The sequence below is a fragment of the Anticarsia gemmatalis genome, chromosome 21 (assembly GCF_050436995.1).
Source record: "Anticarsia gemmatalis isolate Benzon Research Colony breed Stoneville strain chromosome 21, ilAntGemm2 primary, whole genome shotgun sequence".
In the NCBI taxonomy this organism is placed as follows: domain Eukaryota; kingdom Metazoa; phylum Arthropoda; class Insecta; order Lepidoptera; family Erebidae; genus Anticarsia; species Anticarsia gemmatalis.
The window spans coordinates 2,724,575-2,748,521 of NC_134765.1; the positions used below are offsets into that span (position 1 = coordinate 2,724,575).

At 34.2% G+C, this 23,947-nt stretch overlaps 2 protein-coding genes across 2 annotated transcripts in view; one reads left to right on the forward strand and one right to left on the reverse strand.

Annotated features, from left to right (window-relative positions):
- The window catches only part of dysf (neuronal PAS domain protein dysfusion), a 127,834-nt gene that overhangs the window by 27,506 nt on the left and 76,381 nt on the right, over positions 1 to 23,947 (reverse strand). Inside the window, exon 6 of the mRNA XM_076128519.1 lies at positions 15,229 to 15,402. Coding sequence (XP_075984634.1) covers positions 15,229 to 15,402 — 174 coding nt within the window. The remainder of the gene's footprint in view (positions 1 to 15,228; positions 15,403 to 23,947) is intronic.
- Positions 8,792 to 9,535, forward strand: LOC142982111 (uncharacterized). Its single transcript, XM_076128451.1, has one exon. It carries the CDS (start codon positions 8,810 to 8,812, stop codon positions 9,533 to 9,535), a length of 726 nt encoding a protein of 241 aa, XP_075984566.1. The 5' UTR covers positions 8,792 to 8,809.

The following is a 23,947-nucleotide window of genomic DNA, read 5'->3' on the forward strand; positions in this document are numbered from 1 at the left end:
GGTGGCTAAACATGTCTATATGAAATGATATATCCTGTGTTTGACATGTTTGATTGAATGCTTGTAATGGACCATATTAACTATTACTTGAAGATTATTTAAACGTTATGACAAAATTGTCATAAAGTGACTTAAGCAATGGAAATCTTCGGTACCAATGGAGCAAGAATAAAATTATTAATACGTATAATAAATAAAGCACTCATCATTATCATTAGCATACATGAAGCCGTAAATATCGACTCGAGGTCCCACAACTAACAGATATACGCCATCTGTCATCACCTGTCTACAACCAATGGGAGGTCCATAATATTCCATCAGAACTCATCAAACCCGTTTCTTTACAGGCGTGAAGCCTTATTTCCATACTCTCCGATTAAAAACTGATTACAAATAAGTACTTAAAGGATTAATAAGAAAAGTAATCTATACTAATATAATAAAGCTGAAGAGTTTGTTTGTTTGTTTGTTTGTTTGTTTGAACGCGCTAATCTCAGGAACTACTGGTCCAATTTGAAAAATTATTTCAGTGTTAGATAGCCCATTTATCGAGGAAGGCTATAAGCTATATAACATCACGCTACGGTCATTAGGAGCGGAGTAGCAACGAAAAATGTTACAAAAACGGGGGAAATTTTGACCCATTCTCTTAGGTGACGCAAGCGAAGTTGCGCGGGTCAGCTAGTGTAAGTATAAACCGATTGGTTACGTCGACGTCCTCCCACCGGTCGAAATATAACGACGATAGATTAGCCGGATACGCGTCGGTTTATCGCGTACGACGATACGCCCAAACGTATGCCAGTGGTTTAAGTTGTAAGCTTTGGAGAATGTTGTAATGTCACTTAGTTTGTATATTAAGCTTGAGTCGAATATAATCTCGTAATCCACATAATTTGTTGTCACCAAGTAACTTGTACGAGTAAGTAAAAACATAAAAATTATGGACCCAAAATATAGGCTCGAAACGTAACAAAATTATTGTAACTTTTTTCTGTGCTCACATTTAACGCAATTTACTAAGAAACATATTGATAAAGTATGAAATGAGAGTAATTGGAGATTGCAAGAATCCTAGCAAACGGTCGTTGGTCTGTGCTTGTAATAATATGACGAAGGCGTGATTTAAACTATCTCTGGTTTAATATTTCATTCTAAAGTTATGTTCAAAAATAAGATACCAATTAAAATATTAATTTGCTTTGATTGCTCAAGAATTTAATAGGATCAAAGTCAGCTGACTTCATTAAACACTTCAACAAAAACAAAATCCTTTTAAAATTCCGGTTTCTAGGTTTTTCAGTGTTCGTGATTACAAAATGGTTCAGTGATTAGGTGATGCATGAATAATTAATGGTTTAATTTTGTTAATGATTTCAAGGCAATTTGGATATTATTACATTGGTGCAGTGCATTTTCTTTGACATTGCATTCAGTTCAAGGCAGTCAGGACAAATCAAGCAATAGGCGATTAAGAGAAGAAACTTGCTGTTTTTCTATTTGTACGTTTATCACATCTTTAATTTTAACTAACAATTTGTTTGTTAGGTCACTACATTGTGAAAAACGTAGATAAGCGTTAATTTGATGCAAAATTTATACACGATTAAACAAAATAATGACATTTCGTCTTCGTCTACTGCAACTTAAGATATTAAAAATCAACGCCTAGTGACTTCGTGGAAACACTAAAACACTTTATCAAAAAGTCACATTGTCTATCATTTCTTCTCGATTTTGTCTGTCAAAATATGCTCACTTACCACCCGCTACCGCTCCTACCTTACGCATATTAATAAACATAACCACACAACAGTATGGGACAATCAATCGTGACTTATTATCTGTTGCGTAGACGAAATCCATCAGAACTATACCGTCATGATATCAACAATGAACCACTTTCTACTGAGATAAGGCATTGTCGTGACTACCACTGACCCATTGTACAACTCACCCTGACACTGGCGCTAGTTGTCGTACATTCTATTCGTAAAATTTAGTTCCTATTTCCGCCGCTGTTCATTGAACTGTCAAATGATAACGTTTTCGTGTTTGAATGTTATCAAATGTTTGTTAATAAAGACTGTTTGATTGTAATTGTGTAGCTTGACAGTTGTTGGTTGAAATATCATGTAGATTAGTTGAGAATGCTTTTAAATTCATTGATCACATGAAGCTTGTACACAGAATTTGATTGTTTCATTAATTGTGAAATTGACATTTGGATTTTTGAAGGTTACTAAATCTACATTCTGTGTATTTGAAATACAGTTAGAAAACAGAAAGCACTTTAATATTCTTTACATATTTGCACGACAATTTTCATTATACAAAATTAAATTAGGCAACACCACTGATTCACAGAATGTGGACAGTACTAACATACAGGTGTTAAAAACAAACGCATCGATCCAAACCAAAAAAAATACTCAAAACAAATCGTGATTAAAAAACAGTTAAAAATCCACCGAAAACTGTTATTCTATTGTCTATCTCCACGTCTGAGGGCAGACCGTTTAAACCACAATCTGGCTGGTCAGAAGAGTCACGATCGACGTGTGCAGTCACGAATCGTGACGTCATCGACACGCCTTCCGACATTTTTTTTTCAAGTGATCCTTTATAACGGATCTCGCACGCGCCGATTCAGTCTACCGATGTCGTATACGATTTTATTATAATATTACCGTTGATTGATTAGTATTGATATTTAGTTGATAAAATTGAGTGATGTGGTTGCTTTTTGATTTGTTTGATAGCTACTGGACGTGTGGCGTGTGGTCGTGCTCGTGTGGTTGATATGACCACCGTTACACTGTCGCTTTGTGTCTGCGATTAGGTAATTGGTTCAGTTGATTGGGCTCGCTGTTGATAAGTTATTTTAATGACAGTTAGACACTGCAGCTATTAATAATAATTGTAGTTAGAAATTGGTATCTAAAATCAATTTGTGCTGTCTCTTAAAAAGGTCAACTGATTATTATTTGTTCTTACTTATCGACGATCGTTAAAGAAAAACAATGTTAAAGAAAATGGTTGCAATAAGTTTTTACTTTTACGATATAAACAATGGAATTATGTATGTTTAAAATCTTTTTCCAAAACCCTTTTTACAACGTTACAGTTTTTATCTCTGCATGTTTTATTTATATTTACATACATACAAAGTCGTATTCAAAGAACACAACTCCTATTAAAAATGACTTGCGACATCGCATTCTGAAACTTCACGAACAAAGAAATATAATCGTCATAATTTTTCAAGCGACGTTCTTTAGCGCTTTAATCTTTTACATACGGTCACACGTTCACAATATACAATATGCAAATAATACATCTTAATATAGAGAGCAGTGGCTCGAGTTTTGTTATTACAATCAGATGAATTTACATTTCATAAATAAATGCATCTCCCGGCGGTGCCTAACGACTGCGCAGTATATGTTTTTGCTTTAGAATAAAGTGTATGAGTGGCTTAATTTAAATAACTCCGCGCCCGTTCTTCGACTTTATTTCTAAGGTGGTGTGAACGTTATGTAAGTACGATATAATGTGCTAGTGTTATTTCCCTTGCACTTTGTTGCTGTCTGTATCGCGCATAATCCTGTAAACTTGAATTCGTTTGGACACGAGTTCTTGTAGGTATTTCTGCCTCTATATATCAGTTTCAACGTCATTGAAATGCGCCGGTGAATTATATGTTACTGCCTGTATACTGATAAAGATATTCATTTATCATACTAGTGTTACTAGTATTATTGCATTATTTAGGTGTTATAAAATGTGCCGTTTTTGGAAAGCAGCTGAGGTAGAACAATGGTCGTTTCTTTTGAGTTTTTCTTGAACGTCAATAGAAGTAATTGTTAGCAATATGTATCGGCCTATTATTTGTTGATAAAGCAATTTGCCAGTGGTGTTTGAATGACAGAAATAGCTATTGATTCGTCTCCTATAAGTGATGGATGTACTCACGTTTGTTGATATTAAAATAGCACGCACTTAACACCTTGTTTCTTCTCCTTGCTTTTTACTAGCTTTGCTAAAACATGTGTTACAATAGGAAAAACTGGATCTTCTTTGGAACAAGCTAAGTTAACAAATACCATAGCGAACAATCACTACATTCATTTCACTCAACTCAGCAATGCACTTACTACATGAACAAACTTCCGTACTTTGTAAGTTAATAATACTATATCACGCTTTTACCCATAGGGATAGTTAGAGAACAGAGAACGCCACTTGGTATTCATACAAACTTCCCTTGCCTCATTCACATCCATACGTCTTGTCATACAGGACCGTCGGTTTCGATTACTACGCAATGGATTAATATGGCAATTATATCAAATTTACTCTTAATTCTTTCTCACCAGTATCATTTAGTTCTACATGTAACTTTCTACCGTGATTGCGGGCTATAATTTAGTAAATTAATTCACGCCATAATTTGAATTCGCTCAGAAGCGGTTCATAGTTCATAGTTTGCGTAATATTATGAACGGTGTATTAATTGGCCAATCATATGTACTAGCAAGTTTCACTTATTGTGTACACGTAACTTTTGCATAACGTAGTAATTGCCATAATTCGATAGTAACTTGTGAAATTGGACTTTGAAAATTATTGTCGCGAACGGGTTTTGGTTAAACTATATTTTATTTCTGAATAATCATCATTAATACGCCTTTTTTGCATGAGGTTAGGCCAAAAGAACGCCACAACAATCTTCTTTTGTTTGCCTATAAACTATCATTCATATTTCAGGGAAAAGTACCTCTTCCGATAGCAGATGTCACCTACTTATTTGCTAACGTAGAGATTTCGTATCAATCGTATCAAAAACAAAATCTTCTGGAATGCTCTTTATATTTCACAAAAGATGAAATAGCCAGAGTAGCAACACATAAAATAGGAAAAACATTCACGGCAAATCAATTACATTTACGATGTTCCGTTAATTCATATACCAAGGCAATACGAAAGAAGGAAATAAATCATACCGCGAAACGTAAAAAATAAACCAATAGAAGTCGGAGGTCACTAAAAAATCTGACACCACAACTTTTTATTATCAATAATTGCCTACAAATTGTACTATTCTATTCACATTAGCGAGCGTATCAATTACAAAGAAATTCGTATGAATGCTCATCGTATCGTATTAGGCAAAAAGTTCACATATAGAGAGACATATCATTTGTATGTTCTCACGGACACTATAAAAATCGAGTACCAGTCATTACACGGAACCTTTCGAACTGACACGTAGGTATATTAATTCCAATAATGACCGTCCGAATGAGGTTTCTTTCGTCACAGCCCGTATAGAAAACATCAAATACATATAATTAGAGGCATCTATAAACTACGGTAATTGTGATTCGTCTTCTTTAATTACGAAGGCCGGTATACAACCTTCGATAGTTGCGCTTGTGAAACGGATATTTTGTAGTGATGTACTGGACATGTATTGACATACTAATCGGATAAATGCTATCACGACTCTACGCTAATTAAGTACGCGAATATGCAATTGAACGAAGATACAAATAGAACATAATTGTTGGGATTTTTCTGTTTTAAATTTACGGCTATTTTCTGGTTATTTTAAGTATTATGTGGCAAGAGTATTTTCAAATTATTTTTATTTCTTTGTCTTCCCCCAATGGCTTGTAAACGCTTGAATAGAGTTATGTAATCATCGGGAACAAAATATGTTTTTGTTTCAGATTTTACATCTTACTATTTCGACTTGCAAATAGCAAACATATCTTACTCCAAGTGCAGCAGCTGTAGTGTACTAACAGACAATATTTATATAAGAAAGTTAGAGCCAGTTTCACGGCTTAAAGATAAGCGTTGATTAACTTATCCTATAGATACAGTGGAAATAAATGTGAAATTTTCAGCTCATACTTATTTAGAAGGAGTGAAACCGGGATGCTCTACACCTTTTGAAGAAAGAGCACGACTGTAGTCCAAAAAACTTATTAGATAGCCTTGTATGCAATGTTCGCGGCTGGTGGAGGTTTACTAAATCTAGAATTAAGAACATCAGGGACCGGCATAATGCACCTGACGGTGGCTTGTTTGATACAAAAAAATATTTCGTTGATATAAAAACAGTATTTTTGAATATAATCTAGATAAATTGTGCATGCGAGAGCTCTCTACAAAGTTTCCGGACTATAGTAATATAGTATTTATAGTAAGTGCCTCCTCCCATGGGAATAAACGCTAATAAACATAATATGACGTCACAATAGTTGGTCAATGTGTTAATAGTGCAGTACTAGTATCCGTATGTGCAGTGCTCAGAGTAATCGCACCACATTCCGATATACAAAACATCAGCTCGGAACATCATTATACAATGACAAAAGAACCTTGCGCAACTCTAGTTTAAGTGTATGCTCTACATAGTACTGTAGGCAGAGTTACTTGAAAAATGGAGTATTTTTTATTGATTTTGTGGGAAAAAAGCTGGCCTATTACGTATCTTAGTTGATAACTATTTGAAAGCCACTATGCTCTATATGTTTGATCCTTTACATTATAGTGATTAACACATTATTTGAAAGTAATAGTGACCATCAATGTGATGTACACTTGATGTCAACTGAGATATGTGATACACATGTTCTAGAATAACGTAAGAATAGCGTGGGGTTGAAAAGCACTACAGTAAAGAACATGTTTGTAGGATAAAAATCTTTGCGATTATCAACCTGTCTTTCGAATTTCGTTGCTGAATGAAGAATATGGTCGGAACTTCGGAAACTGGATAGAGATGGGTATTAATCTTCATTGCAGTGATGGTGCCACGCCTACAAATTTTGTAGCAATAAAGTTTTTTTTATTACGCTAACGACATGTAAGCAAAAATATAAAGTATATGCGTATCCTTTATGCAGACTTTTGTGTACCTACTAATTAGATTTTTTTGAACAACTGTAGAAAAATCATGATGTCCATCTCTATCTGCTCTAGATACCGTTGCGGACGCTACTGATCGGTTCCACAGTAACCTTATTCCGCATCACAATAATGGCTGTGATCATTTCTAAGCATATTTCTTGCAATCGTAGCAACATTACAACTGTATTGTTTATTGTCTAACGATGTTCGAGTGTACGACTGTCCGTTGATGATATTCTATGTAAATGTTTAGTGTAAGTGGGTCGTTATTTTTGCTGCTACCATGATAGCTTGTCGTTTGTTGTAAAAAGCTGGTGAATATTGGAGAGAAAGACAGTTAAAAGCGATGGATCTGAAACAGTTACTAAGATGATTTGTATGTTGTAAACGTTTCTGCATTTCCGATATCTTCGGTCGTCTTTAAATGCAGGTTAAAGAAGCAGTTTTTGCTTCCACAAATATTATATTGCAATATCTTTTCAAAAAAAATTCTTCACTAAGTGCCGAAATAATTTTGTTCTGTGTTGGAATTGAACCTACACGACCCCTACGTGCAAGACCAGTGTGGTGACAGCCTGGCCACTACACCACAGGTTGCAGTACATCGTCAGATATTTACAGGAATAATTTAAGATCGAGAAAAATTGTGGTTTCAATGTTTCGTTCGTTTTATATTTAACAACACGAGCTCAAACAAGCCCGTGAGACGTAAATATTTATTTTATTGCTTAGTTATACTATAGACTAGCTTTTTATTAGTATTCTTGACATTGATCGTGTATTCAAGAGTTGGTCTTGAAACGTCTTTATTACATTAGCTTAGTATAAAAGAACGTGTAAAATCTAATAGCTAAATATTAGAATAGTAATAATTTTTGAATTAAAACTAGGTGTGTTTAGCATTGAATTTTATAATAAAAGACGGTTTAATTCTCGTAGATATTGGATAAAAGATTTCCTCAATTTTCTGATATATACGGATCGTTTTGTCAATGTAATTTCCTGAAAAAGCTGCGTCAAGAAATTTACAGTACAACCAGACCAGAAACAACCATTTGTAGATCGCACAAATAATTTTTCCGTGTGGGAATTTAATCTCCCGTCGTAGTGGTAGCGGCGTGGCAACCTTAACCACTGAGGCAGTCCAAAATAATTATTATCAAATACGTTAAGTACTTAAAATACCAATGAAGCAAACAATAACACATCCTCCTGCTGTTCCCAAGCCCTTTAACAATCTAGACTTTAATGTCCCCGAAACTGCACAGTATATTTATTACTAAATTAATACTTATCGAGACCATATTTTAGCAAAATTTACAATATAATTATGCGTCTATAAAATAGTGATTTAGTTTATGAAATATTAACTCCATTATGAGTACGATAGTGTAAAGTTGATACCTGTATGTCGGTATCGTGAGCGCAACCATTAGTAACTTGCGCAAACGCATTTAGTTCAATGAATGTAAGCGTTTCTGGGGAAATTCTGTAATATTGCCATGTATTACCGTATGATATTTCTATGTATTGTGTTAGTGTAATCAGGTCAGCAGTAGCTTCTGCTTTATGTTTGAGTGTGTTTTGGAAGTATAAAAGTTTAGGCTGTATTATACACTGTATAAACGTGGTTTGTACCAATGTAACTTGTGCCAAAATGTCAAGCAATTCAAGGTAGAATGTACATTTACGTTATTTTTTCATAATTCTACATAACGAACATGCAACGCTATGTAACATAGATTTTTACTGGTAAAAAGTAACTGTAGCTGTTCTACCTCTTTGATATTGATAAAATATTTTACCCAAAACCATAGTCGTGCATTGTCAATTTGTCATAAATGTGTCATGGCATTTGGCATTTTACAAAAATATAAAAAACATGAAATATTCAATAATATTTCTGTTGTGTTTCCAAGTATCTTCAAAAGATTGTACAGTGGACATAAATCTACATGATTTCGTTTACTTATCAGATCATTTAACTGTAGAAGAATGTCACAAACTATTTGCATCGCTACACTTTGTTAGTTACGACCTACCGTCTACTATGAACGTTGCAGAAAAGAGAGTACCTCAAAATATACCGTGTATAAAACTATTGTTAAAATGGAATAGTGGCCAAGAAAAATGGGAAGGAAAAAGAAGAACTCATATGGAAGTAGAACATAGGTTACGTCAAATAGGTAGAAATGATTTGGCCGATTGGCTTGGGAGTGCAGTCTTCCATAATTTGGCTGTAGACATGAACAATTCGCTAGTAAATGCTTCATATTTTATTGTTAATAGTAAGTCTTTGCAACATAAATTAGTGACGGATAAAGGAGCGAAAATGGATGGACAAGATTGGACGACTCTTGATTCAATACTATGGGCCGCGTTAATAGGGCTACTTGGCTCCATAGTAATCGTATTCTTTCGTCTATTATTCCTAACTTATCGGAGAGCAATTATGTCCCGTAAAGGAGGAGAAGAATTCATTGATTTATTGAGTGTAGCTTCAGTTGAAAGTGATGTAGAAGAAACAATTTATGAATATCGAATTGAAAAAGTGGTTGGTGATAATAATGGTGAAGATGTTAATGATATAAATAAAGTTAAAAGTTAAGTTTTCAATGATGAAGTTTCTTTTATTTATAACGGTTTTGGAGGCATTCTTGTTCTTGGTGCATTGATATTGTTGTGATTTAAAGCTTCCTAACAGTATTGTAAAATTTGGTCATTTCGAATTTGATCGCATAATATGTTTGAGAGATAGAACAGATTAGCTTTAGTATCAAATAGCGTTAAACGGTTTGTTACTATAGTTTAATGTTCTTTTATACAACGAACTTTAAGTAAACTATCCACAACAGTTACTTCAGTACGTATCACAACAAACACGAAATTATCAATCCAATCAATTAACATTTTCTACTTTAATTCGTGGAATCAAAGCACCCTACCTGTCCGCTAACAAGGTGGAGTGGTGCGGGTACGCAGCCATCGGCTGTGTCATCGCACCGCGAGCCAGATAAGGCTCATTAGTGGCCGTCCTTCCTAACTTCATCAACCGATACCATTAACTCGGTATATCGGGCTGGTAAAGTGGCCAAGCTAAATGGCAAGCCAAATACTATTTATCTAACTTACTGTAATGTATACGGTTTATTAAAATTGCTTTCCTATTATTGCTGTTTGAAAGGTTTGTTGTGTTTTGTTGCGATTGTTTTAGAGTTATTTTGATTGGTCATTCTTAACCCCAACCTCTTTGTTCGTAACTATTTAACTTGTTTGTAGTCATTTCCAAGTGTAACAATTGCTCTCTAAATATGCCTGTGTTGGCCATGGACTGATCTCGGAGATTTACTGGACAATTGCATTTTTGCCTTTGAGCTATTTCGTACGATACACAATTTTACGAAATAAATGTAAGTATAGTAAAACAAACTTTCTCGAATAGATAAATGTCTCATACAAATGGGAAATCAGAATTGTAGTAACAAGTTATAACAACGATATCAACCTGTTTTCCAAGCTGTTATATAGACGTGAAATAATGTCCTATCTGCTTTGAAATTAATGAAACACAATCCTAGTTTCACAAACATTTGTTATTTACAACAAGGCGATACTTGCACTCCATCCGCGTAATTTCACGCTAATAATTCTAATATAATTATTATTCATATACCTCTGCGTCAATGCTACGTATAACAAGTTATTACTTATATTTCTTAAGGAACATTCAGTTTGAAATTACTATTATTTAGTGCCTTATTATCATTGAAATTGCATTTGTTTCCTTACTATTGCGCCGAGAATGTCTTCTACAGTGTAAAATGTTATTGCGTTAAGAATTAAACTACTAAATATGATTTCCTTATACGTTAACGTCAGGCGAATATAATTATTTTGATTTTAGTAACTTAATTTAGAGGTATTTTGTATAATTCGTTTGGTAAATAGCCTTAAGGTACGGTAAATGAATGGTTACGAACCTATGACTGATTTGTGTTGTTAATTCTTGTACTGTGTAGTGTTAGAAAGCGTAAAGACAAGTTGGCATTTCAGAGTAAATTATAATCCAGGAAAATAATTGGAATTACTAACAAATATTACATTTGTTAAACGACTTTGAGAGAGAACAAGGTTTTGTTTTACGTTAATGGGAACCACGTAGTAAAGTCATTGACTAGGTTTAACTATACTGGTTACTCTGTACTTTACAGTGCTCTGAATAAAAATAATGTGTACGTTTAAACAAATCATTTTCATTATTGTACCTACAACTAGCAGATGTTTGTGACTTCGCCGGAATAAGATCTCATATTACCTAAGTAACTCTCTAAAATCGTTTCAATAGTTTCCGAGATAAAAGTTACAAACAAATATTTTTTGTTTCTTTTTCAAAGTAAACCTAAATATTTTTGTAACACTTTCTACACAACAATCCCATCCAAACCATATTCTTTCTGAAGGTTGCTTAACCGCATTAATTCGCGTGCCTGCACTCGAGGGCCATACAATTAATGTTTATTCACAACGCGGCGTTGCTTCAGGCTATGAGAACGATCGTACGACAGAAAATTGTTTGAAAATACTATCAAAGTCACGCCTACTAGGACTTAACTGGTGGTCGTATTAATGAGATGATAATGTTTAGGAAATATTATAATGTGTCTCAATAAATTGTAGAATTATTAGGTATGATATGTTTGTTTTGCGCTGCCCCCCAACGTCTAAAGTAGCTAAGGAGGGAGTGGCACAAAGGAAATAGGGTGGTAGAAGTGTCAGCCGACTATTAATTAAAATTTTAATGTACCTATAACTTACATGTGTAGTATATACTGTTAATGTAAGGCGGTAATAAATATATATATATATAAATATTAGCTGGTACCACTAAGATAAAATAAGATATGTTGACATCAGGTTTAAAATGACTGTAGGACAGAGATATGTCTATTTATGAAACTGTGAGATCATACAATATAAATATTCGAGTATGATATCCTGACCCACCCGAGCCACTGTAGTTTTTACTTTTGTTCTCCACAGCTGCAGTGTGCCAGTGAGACTGGACGGCCTCCACTTATATTCCAGACCTATACCATTAACCCGTATTCCCACCAATGCCCAAGTTTCCTTTCCACTTTTCAGGTAAAAGTACGATTTCCAAGGAGCGTTGACGGCAGGCGGTTGTTAAGTCATGCATGCATGTCATGACATCAGCCAAATACCCTTTGTATTTGGCTGATGTGAGCAAGTGTTTAAGAGAAAATATGTTTGACCGATCCCACGTGACTAATGAGGACAAGAAAAAGAAAAAAATGGAGGAGATATTTAGACCTTTGTGTAATTCCCGACGGTAAAAATTTAATCAGTATTGTAAATATATTTTTAGTATGTACATGGATGCTTTCGATTTCCATACAATTTTGTAAAGTAGCGGTATCTAGCCTACTCAATATCTGTGAATAAGCCAGATAAATCTACATTTACAGATCAGGGCGAACACTTAGGAACACGGTCGTAACAAATAGTCGTAGGTACGCACGTGCAAAATTAATTGCGTACAACGTACGTAACGATAGGACGCATTTGTTTTACTAACCACTTATATTGTGAGCGTTTGGATTTGAATAATCTTTTTTTGAAGTTGGGTAATGTTTCTGTTTTGTTGTGTAGTAAGTGTCGGGACTGTTGACCATTGTATATCAACTGATAGATGATTTTAGTTCTAGATGCTTCTTAAATCGATGTTTTCTTTAAACTACTTACACATGATTCTTAACAAGGCAGCGCTTTTGCAATGATAATATTAGCGAAAATTATTATTATTGACATTTTTCTGGTAAGCAACTCATAAAGCTTATTTTTACAACATATTACTGTACTACTGCTTCCCCAATTGAATAACAATAGCGAAAATTGTACCCGATTTTTTCTGCTAAGAAATTCTCAGCGAATACTGGGAGTTTATAAAGTCAGGTGACTAGGGAACTCATTAAACCGTAGTAATGTGTCTAGTTATTTCCTTTGTTGTGTTCATCGACAGTCCCACTGGACTATGAGAGTGATTAAATAGAGAGTGTACTTTAATTCATACATACTTAGCCTCAATAAACCAATCCCGGCCAGTTTCAATGAATCTGGCCGCAATGGCCGAATATCGGGAGGACATTAAGTTGTTGCGTGTGATTATATTGTCAATGCGTGATTTGTTAGCACATTATGCAGTCAAACGCGACGGTTAGTTCTTCAAGTCTCGAGTAGTTTAGAATTGGTCATGGTATTTGAATAGTAGCTGTTTTACTATTAGTATAACTGCGGATTACGTGGTTTTCTGACGTTGATAAAATGCTTATTACATATTAAGTAACTGAGCCGATGAGCTGTCTACTAAAAGTAAAGACTAAACTAATGAATTTAATACATGAAGACTTGCACACATATGTAATTATACAGTAAGCTTCAATTTTGTATTGTATAAGGTCTGGTGACAAATATAGTACCGTAAACCTTTAAATATTTATCGCGTAAAATCCAAAAGAATACATGCCCATTTAAAATTTAAGTTTACAGTAGAATAATAATTATGAGTACAAGTCGCGATCCTTTAAATTGGCTAGTTTAGATTTCGACTAAATCAGACAGATCAGACTAATATTAAAATGGTATGCAATAATTGCACCGCACACTTAACAAAAGCATATCATAACTCATTTTATACAGTCTGGGAGTCTAATTTTCAGTCATTTCCCACTAAAGGGAAACATAAATCCTTTTAAATTGGCAATAGAAATACTATAAAGAAAAAAATAGACACGCTAATATGGCTTCCGTTGGGAGCGGAACTGGGAATCAGGCTTCAAAAACGAAAGCGCCTTTTTCTCACGGACCTACAAGTGTTAACATCAATAAGTGCTCGTTCGTTATTCATCAGATAAGCCTGATTACCACTGATCAGATGATTTTATTGCTACAATATAATTACTTGAAAAAGAGGCTACTATACTCTACGAAAACGGCCCGCTTTGATTTAAACAGGCTTAAATGAATGGGTAAGTAATTAATTTTATATAAAAACTATATGATGTATCGTGATGCGCTGGTTATGAGATGAAATATTAATTTTGATAAAGTTGTTGGTTAAGTATTAGGGTCTTGTTAAGTTTATTGCCTTTTAGTTATAAAATGAGAGTAGGTATTAAGTGTTCTGTAATTATGTTGTGGGTGTGTGGCGGACTACGTCATTGCTCTGCGGATCTGATTTCTTCATCTTGTGTTTAAGTGCATCGTGATAATTTTAGTACTTAAAATTTTAGCCGTTAATTAAGTTTAAAGTCTAGCTTAGATTTCAAGTAAAATCTGCTACATCGAAATTGTTAGTATAATAGACTTACATAATACAATTCAGTTATTCATTATTTAGTGACCGTGTGTCGTATTTAGTGATTATTGAGCCATATTCATACGGTTTATGATATGAAAACTTATTGATGAAATTATTAACTATATAAGCTATTTAGACTGTCAGTTGAACAGCTAAAATTTCAAACGTTTTTATGTTGACTGTCAAGTAACCTTTCAAACCAAAATACTTATCCGTGTTAATCAGAAACTTTTTGTGCAACAAACACTTTTAATATTGACAGAAATGCTGAATCCTAAACACGTTCAACAGCTACAAATCAAAACCAACTCTATCGTCTCAAAAACAAGGTTGATTTTTTCATACACGTATGTCCACTTTCCAGCGCGTGAGCATTCAATTACATGTAATAACTTGAGTGTATCGAAGCCTATCAATTTGTCAGTCTGTCCGTAACCTCTTTATATGTACATTTTATATTCACTTAGACATTTTGAAAGTAAACTTGTTAATTATGCTCTCATCGATTTCTGTTATAATATTTTATGGTTAGGTTTCATTGCATTGATGATTGTTTGTCGAGATAACGATTCTATTAGCATAGGAGAAGCGCCATTTTTATAAAATTACTTTTACATATCTTAAAGACTCGATTATTAGCCAATAAAATCAGCAACTATTTATTTAAGTACCGAAAAGCATAAAGCTTTTCCCCTGCTAGCTAAGGATTTTCCATGGAAGATAAATTTCCAACCATTATTAACCAAAAGTCCCTGACAAATTAATTATAGATATACAAATACTTATACCTAAAAGTTATCCAAAAAAACATCCTAAGTTCAAAAACAATCACTCAGTAAATATCACAACATTAATTCTCAATTTTACGTTATACGTAAGATAAAAGTTTGCAGTCGTTTTCGAATAGTAATCTTAAAACTTACTTTCTGATCACCAAACCGCATCTGTCGCCTCGCGTTCCTAGCAACGTTCATACGGCAGAGGAACACCCTGTCTTCTCCATCGGTCGGGGCTCGAGACAGTTCTGACCTGACTGCCTGCTGGTCTTGTTTGTCGATCACGTCGTATACACTGTCGCCGTGGATTAGCAGGTCCTCCTGGTGGACAAAAGTAAAGTGATTTAATGGATCAATGTAGAAATTTTAACATTTTCTTGCATTTGGTTTTTGTGTGAAAGTCGGATCTGAAAGGTCAAATCCATTCATGAAAGTTCATTGTATTCTGGTATGTCACAGTAGTGTATGTTAAAAAACATATCAAAAACCCGGTTTTAATAAAAACTAAAAACGAGTACATCAGGGAGCCTATAGACAATATAAGCAATGTGTTTGGGCCAACGGTTATTAAGAAGAGCACATACTATAACCTAGACTTAATAGGGTAAAATTTTCTATGGACTGACTTATATGTATTTAACGACAAATGACAATCTCATAGGTGATTGCGGATGCATTTACACAAAAAATATATTTAAGGCGTTAAATTTTTTTAGTATTAACGTTCAGACACTGGCTACAAAATAGGTATCATAAAGGTACGGACAAATAAACCTAGCACTAGGAAACAAAGGTAAGGTGGCGGCTGCGATTAAAATAATACAGCCTGCGGTCGGCGCACTGATGAAAATGTCGAGGCAATCTCTCTAAGTATAAGGCAGTTTAAAAATAAAAGCGTTTGCTTTAACTCTGCGGCGACGATCTGAGGATGGTTCCGCAATTAGCATTCCGTGAACACTGTGCCTTTCTTTTGTTGGTGTCTTTAGAAATGGGACTGGTGAAGGTGAAATGGTGATGAGAGTACCTTGAAGAGATCTCTTTACCTCAATCTGTTAAAAGTATTCGGTAAGAGGTATCAAAGGATAACATTAGGTATACCAAAAACTATTTTTGCCTTGGCATGGCTATTGTGCTAGTGTCAATTTCCTCAATATACATAACATTCTCAAATATCAAAAGATATCGCATGGACAGGTCTACAAAACATATTGCTGAAACGAATTAAATTGTGTTCTTTAGAATGTATAGCAACAAATACGGACACCCTTTCTACGTCGTGTGTAAAATTGATAATTCGGTTTCTTATTGGACACTGTTTCTACGTTAACTTTATACGTGAATCTTACACAATCCGACAAAGCTGAAAGTGCCGGAACAACTTAATAACGAATATACTATTTGTCTAAAATAATTAATCACAGAGAGAAAACATCGTGATTCTGTAAAACTAATATTTAACCTCACTTCCTGCCAACAGCTCGCCCACTTTTACGTAAAGTAGATTACGTATTAACTTAACCAACAATTACTATTTAATAACTTCCTAACCGTCTATTACTTGACCCGGGGTCACGAGAGGTCAATAATATTGTACGTTAAATTTCTCCGTTCTCTAAACAAATTTCAATTAACCTAGGATCGCTTAAATAACTTTAATTAAATCATATTTCTCCGGCAAAGTAAAGCACTGCAGAATTTTCTCTAGATTGCTAGTCTTGGGTTCTGCTATAGGGGTGCCAAGAGTAGAGGCTTATTTAAATATTGAGAACGATTTACTCGCATGATACGTACTCTATTTTAAGTAAAAACGGCCTGTACATATTGATTAATTATCCTAAAAAGCTCTTGGGCACATTTTTATAATAGTGTATTTATAACTATTTAATCGAAAGGTGTCATCTTTACCAAACTGCGCATTACAAAAGAGGACCATTTGACTACTGATTATACGTTTCTTCTTCTATGAACTTGCCGTATATTCTTTTTGTCGGATAACTGTTATAAAATAAACATCTCCTTACACCATTTTTTCCTACGAATAGAATTTAGGACTATCTATTGGATATTGGATCTATATTATAATACAATATTAGTATCAGATTCGCGTCACCCCTAGCACTGACGTCACGTCGCGTCACAGCGCCCCTCCCACCTGTCGCGAGCCCTCCGCGTTAAGACATAATTGTGCGCGCGCGCAGACGCCCACGTGCGCATGCGCGGCCCGTGGGGGGCAACCGACCACAAAAATAACTTCATACTTCAATAAGAGCACTATAGTTTTAATAAATAAAAGATTAGGTCGTTTTATAGAAGGTTTTGTTGAAGAAATACATGTATTTTAGTTAAAACATGAGCGTAATGTGCATGTAATCATTTTAAACACATTGTAGTAATTAGTGTAATATCACATAATAATATATTACCCATACTTTCTCGCCACTGGGCAAGTGTCTTCTTCCAATTGAAGGAGGGGCTAGGCATTTAGTCCTTTATCAACATATAGATACAAAGAAAAATACGCATGTTTCGATCTCTAATTATTTCTCTCTCTTAATTTCACTTCGATTTATATGTTTATCAATTGCTAACACAGTTATCCGAATACGTATTTGTAATTGATACGTTTCTAAATATCTTTATAAAAGCAGTCCTTAATAATATTTATGATACGATTAAAATAAAATTGAGCAATTAATCGAGGAATGTTTCAATCACTTTAATGTCTACCGTAAACTAATATTGTAATTTGTGAAGCTCCTTTAAAACCAGTAAATAAAACATGAGTTTAGTTCACGACTACACTTTATCATGTTTTTTTAGAATCAATTGGTATGGATAACTTTCTAGCGCACGATCTCGTTAATCTGCAATTAATCCGTTCAACAATTTATTTGACTGAAACTATTCAAATCGATATTTGAATTGAACACAAATCTTGTCTTATTTCAATCGTGTCTACTACGTTTTAACTTCAGTATATAAAGTAATTTAAATATTCTGCGTCGCTGCTACTTTCGTTTGCGATAGTCGCAAAACAAACGTTAGATTGGTACGTTGGTCTCGTAACGCTTATAATTGTGTATGATTTAGATTAAAAGCTTTGACAAACTAAATCCTAAAGATAATTTTTACTTCTTTTTATTAGATTTTAACCTGATGTCAAATAGGTATTGTTACATTGGATAGGTATATGACCAAAAAGGCGACAAATGAGCTGGGGGCTATCACGTATCTCAATTGACAACTATTTGAAAGCCACTATGCGGTACATTGTTTTCTCTCTAGGATAATAGTGACTAACACGTTACGTCAAAGCAGCAATGAACTGAATAGTGACCATCAATTTGACGTACACTTGTTGTCAACCGAGATACGTGATAACCCGCAGATCATACAATTTGATTTATGCTATAAAGCAGGCTAAACACTGATTTCTGATAAAGAAATAACTACGACCAAAGAACAATATCTTAACAAAGACCAATAAAACAGTCTCACAATAAACACAATTCTTGCTTAGTTCTCAGACCACCTACATAGCAAGAACATCTTCCGTACGGAATAGCAAAGTGAAATGCAATGAAACGCACACTGAGTCTAATTGCTCTAGGCAGCCCCGCCCTGATGAACCTACTGACGTAAACACTATGTAATTTATGCAAACATATCAGTTAATATTATCTCATTGTTCTTTTTGGAATAAGATATGAATTTTGTTTATAGTGAAGACAAGGGCGTGGATGTTGTCGACATTATTTTTGTATTTGAGTTTTCGAATAATTGAGAGACCAGATTTAGACCAGAGATTATCTAGCGATAGAAATCGCTAGATAATTTTATTCGAAGAGTAATTTTGTAATTTGCGACTGATCCTCCATCAAAATAGTTTTTATTAAATACATGCAAAGACGTGGTTTATCACACGTGTATCGTGTGATACACCACGTGTGATACACGAAGGTTTAGGCAGGAGTGTATGAAATACAGCCACGTCATTAACAATGTTAGGGTAGCTGGCAGCCGATTACAATACTAACTGCGCTACAGAGGCAGTCAGAATTTGTATAGAATTATTAGAATAATATAAAAAATGCGAAAATGAAACTTCTTGACACAAAGTTTTAAACGTCACCGTCACTGAAAAATTCTGTAAACCAATTTTCACACACGTACGTCACGTAACGTCGCCGCGTCGGGTGAACATATAATGTATTCTAACCTTTAATTTTCAATCGCGATTAAGACCCGTTACATTATAATATTAATTTTCACACAGTTGTCTTGATAAGTGATTACGCTAGACTGCACTGATCATATGCCCATATTCGTCAGTAGAAACTAGACAGCTGACTTTATGGTGTTTATATTCTCAGTTTAATGCTAAAGGTTGAATAATCCTTATCAGATGCATCTACATGATTCAAATAAATCTTTATAAGTTACAATATATTATGTAAAATCAATAAATATGCTGAGAAAAACATTGTAAGGTACTTAACATGTGAATACATGAATATATTGATATTGATCAATTAAAAATAAATGAAGGAAAAACAGCTAACATATGTACCTACCCAAACGTTAGGATTTTTTTATTATAGCGCCTGCTATACTCTAAACTGTAAGAAGAAATACATTATACTTAGCACATTTGTTTGATTTCGTAACGTTAGTAATTAAATTTGGTTAATAGACCAATAGTACTTTTAACTTATCTTTGGAGCTAAATTCGAGACCTCGCAATCAGCATGTGCACCGTCATTTGGACCAGCCGGTCAGGAAAATAATTGAATAACCTTTTATATCAATAAGACTGAACCTGAGTAAGAACTTACAAACATATTTAGAAGTAAAAGATTTTTTGATCCAGGACCTGTTATGTTTTGTTTATTTTTAGTAACTGAACCCACGACATAATTGCTATTTATATTGACAAACCAAGTATCTATAGAGCCATACGAAATATCGCTTTGCCATCAACTTTACCAAATAGCCAACTTCAAACGACAGGCATTCAAAGTTACTCAGAAAATAATTGTGTATTAAAATACTATGCAGTCAGATTACACCATATGATAGCCGTGGGCAACCATAAATCCTCACTATTGGGCAGGTACCGTAAATTATGTGCTAAATTCTCAAAGGCACGATTTCACTAAGAAATAACCGCTTGAGTGCGCTAACTCATAAATCTACTTTAAAGTGAGTTACGTCATTCACACTCAGTGATTTGCTACGATTTTTATTGAAATAGATTGATTTTTATTGCGTTTTCAATTATTTTAATGTTTGTACGTAACACCCTTTTTTCCCACGCATTTCTTTAGGTTAGATAGCTCAAATGACTTTAGTTTTCTACTTTCTGTTTGTACTGAACAACTGGTCGTTTGGCGCAGTGTTTAAAGTGGTCACCTCACGGCAATAACCGTAGCGCCGCGTGTTGCGGGTTCAAATCCCACCAGGGACAAATCTTTGTGTGAAGAGCACTAGTATTTGTTCTGAGCCTGGTTGTAAATATTTCTATAAGAGTATGTATTTAAGTATGTTTATAAGTAATTTTTCCGGCGGTTAGTTAGTTTGCGTCTAAGTATAAGATCAATTTGGTCCATCGGTCTGGTATTCGTACAATATTAATTACACATTCAAGTTATAAGTTTAATACAGTTATTAGACGTCCCTAATCTTATAAATATTGATCAATTCACCATTGTGGCATTCGAATGAACACATCTTACTTATTTGCTCCAATAAAACACAATACAATCTGCATTACTACAAAATTCAATTCACTTCGAAGAAACGTAGAAATTGGACTCGAGAACAATACTAGAAAATGGTTCTATAACATTAACACAGAAACAGTACTACGAACAAAGCCTACCTTTAAAGGAGACTACACACCAATTTCGCCGAACCGCCGACATTAGCCGAAGACTTTTTTGTCGGCGAGTAAGTAAGCGTCTCCAATTCGCACTTGGCTAGCGTAGTGGACTCAATGCATAACCCCTCCCTCGTTCGGGGGGAGACACTTGCCCAGCAGTGGGACAGTAAAGAGATAAAATAAAATGGGTACTTTTCACTTTATCAGTAGAACGAAAACACAACAAAGAATTGTCAGTGAGTTAATTAGCGCGTACATTAGTCGCGGACTTTCTGTCATAAGTCACGCGTGAGTACAAGTTGCTGACTTGATTTTTTTGTACCAAACTCGCTGACATCAACCCTGTGTCGGCGAGTTCAGTGTGTAGTCTCCATAAAGCCATAAGAACCGTTGCGAACCAAATAAAGCTATTCTGTATTACAAATGTGTTTTCGTTTTCAATGAACGAACACAATAAATAACCAGTGAGCGAATGTTCATTACTTACTGATTCTGTTTATTTTACAACATTAATACGGGTTCGACTCCGCGGTGGGCCTATTGAATTTATCTTTGTACCTTATGAATTATTTCTGTTGCTTTCACTTAGGGATGGGAAAGTCGTTTAATTGAGTATTTATAACGAACGTGTATTTATTTCGCAAAAGCCCGATATTTCTAATGCTATTTTGTTATAAAAAACTGTTACTTACTTTATTCATTTTACCCGGTTAACAACTAAGCTGTTCAATATAAGTTTAGTTAAAGTATATTTTATGAACTTTCCAAACCCAATAGATAACCCTATTCTCGGGCCACTCTCGCTTGAACTTACACATTGTCACATTTTTATGATTCCTTTTAACGCATTTCAAAAGCAGCAATGCACTGAATAGTGACCATCAATATGACGTACACTAGTTGTCAACTGAGATACGTAATCAGCATATAAATAGTATTAGCAAAACTTGATTAAATATGTAACTTATCAATTCAATAACTAATCCCATCACTATAATAATTTCCACTGTTATCGATATTTTCGTTATTGATTCCACAATATCAAAAGATCTATAACGGTGATGTGAGTCAGCGAATTACTGGCCCAGTTTAGTTCAATTGATAGATTTTTGGAATTGATTTCTATAAGCTAATGTATCTTATTGTATGAATCTTTGAGTTCATCTCGATTGAGTTTTATCTTCGTTTAGTTATATTCGTATGATTTTATATTTATTAATAGGTATATTATGAGTAGGTATAATGACTGCCTTTGTAGTATGAACGATATATGCAGTTGATTGCAGTTCATGAGGTCTCAAGTTCGATTCCCGACTCGGGCAAATGCTTCTTTTATATTTTTTTCGAACTTCCCTAATTAATATTACTACATTTTTTTACATGTCCAGTGTTTGTCAATATTTTCAGCCCCGCTTACAAACTTAATCTAAAAACAGGCTTGAAATTATAGAAAAAAACTTTAATCGTTGATTTGTAGGCTTGTCTGAAATGCATTGATACAATGTTACCATGTTTGAAGGCAGGGCTCGAGTGGATCGCTGAAGGCAGATTACAGGCTATGTGTATTGTGTGTGCAATTTATATTATAATAATTGTAGTGCTGATTGTAAGTGCTACTGCATATAGGGCATCATAAAGGGCTAAGATTCAGACGAACATCTCTATAGAAAAATATAAAAAAAATAAGATCTGTTCATGTAAGAAAATAAGACGATATTTAATGCAAGTATTGTGTGTTTTTTACCCAAATGCACAACCTAAGAGGGATTGAGTGTTTAACTGAAAATGCTTGTTCCATTGTGGCACTCTAAAGACCAAAGAACGCTTAACTGCATACTAAAATTTCAACTAAACTACATCATTTCGTAAGTATATAATCGTATTCTTTATTAGTTACTACTAATCTATACTAATATTATAAAGCTGAAGAGTTTGTTTGTTTGTTTGTTTGAACGCGCTAATCTCGGGAACTACTGGTCCGATTTGAAAAATTCTTTCAGTGTTAGATAACCCATTTATCGAGGAAGGCTATAGGCTATATATCATCAAGCTACGACCAATAGGAGCAGAGTACCAGTGAAAAATGTTACAAAAACGGGGAAAATTATGATTCTCTTATGTGACGCAAGCGAAGTTGCGCGGGTCAGCTAGTGTTTTTATAAGCATCAATGCGATTTTTAACATTTAAAATTTTACAATAAATCAGTGTAGAAAAGGGGCTGTTCTTACTTATGATTGAAACCACCACTTTGTACAAAGCCTTATAATATATAAGCCAACGGCAAAATCGTTTGAAAGCATTGCAATCTATTGTTCAACAACAAATTGCTTTCGACACCTAAACTATTATTGCAATATCAAAAATACAGCCTTTATCTAAATGATTAAACACAATAACTTTACCCACTATCTCGATGGAAACTATAACATGTCAAAGTTATCTTTTCATCAACAAATATGTATGAACAAAAACAAATAGTTTGAATCTTGATAGATATTATTTATATAAGGTTATTTCAACATATTGTGAACCACATTTGGTGTAATAAATCATTGTATAACTAGTTATTAAATATTTACTCTGTGTGTCGTTACATCCGCAGTGTACGCACTCGATTGTAATCGAGTTAAGTTGATTGTTTTGTAAAGGTAAGTAATAAACTATAGAATTAATCTTTCTGCAGCTGTTCAGTTAAAATATAAATTGTGTTTTTAATAAAAAAAAGTAAGTATATAAATATTGATGTGTATTTATTAAAGTTGATTAAACATGGTTTCACTTAATTTAATAATAAAACAAACTGTAAAATTTGTTAGTCTACAGTCAGCTTAAAATTAATTTGGTAGGTAATTTATAGCGATTCCTTATTCTGAGTCTCACTCTCTCACTAGGTAACTCAGATACAATCTCAAGCTATGCGTAGCTGACATTTAGAAAACACCTAGATAACACTAAAACAATTGACTGTTCACAATGATCGCATT

Bases quoted from the DNA above. Each gene is read 5' to 3' on its own strand.
- LOC142982111 (XM_076128451.1), top strand. From the start codon at position 8,810: ATGAAATATTCAATAATATTTCTGTTGTGTTTCCAAGTATCTTCAAAA.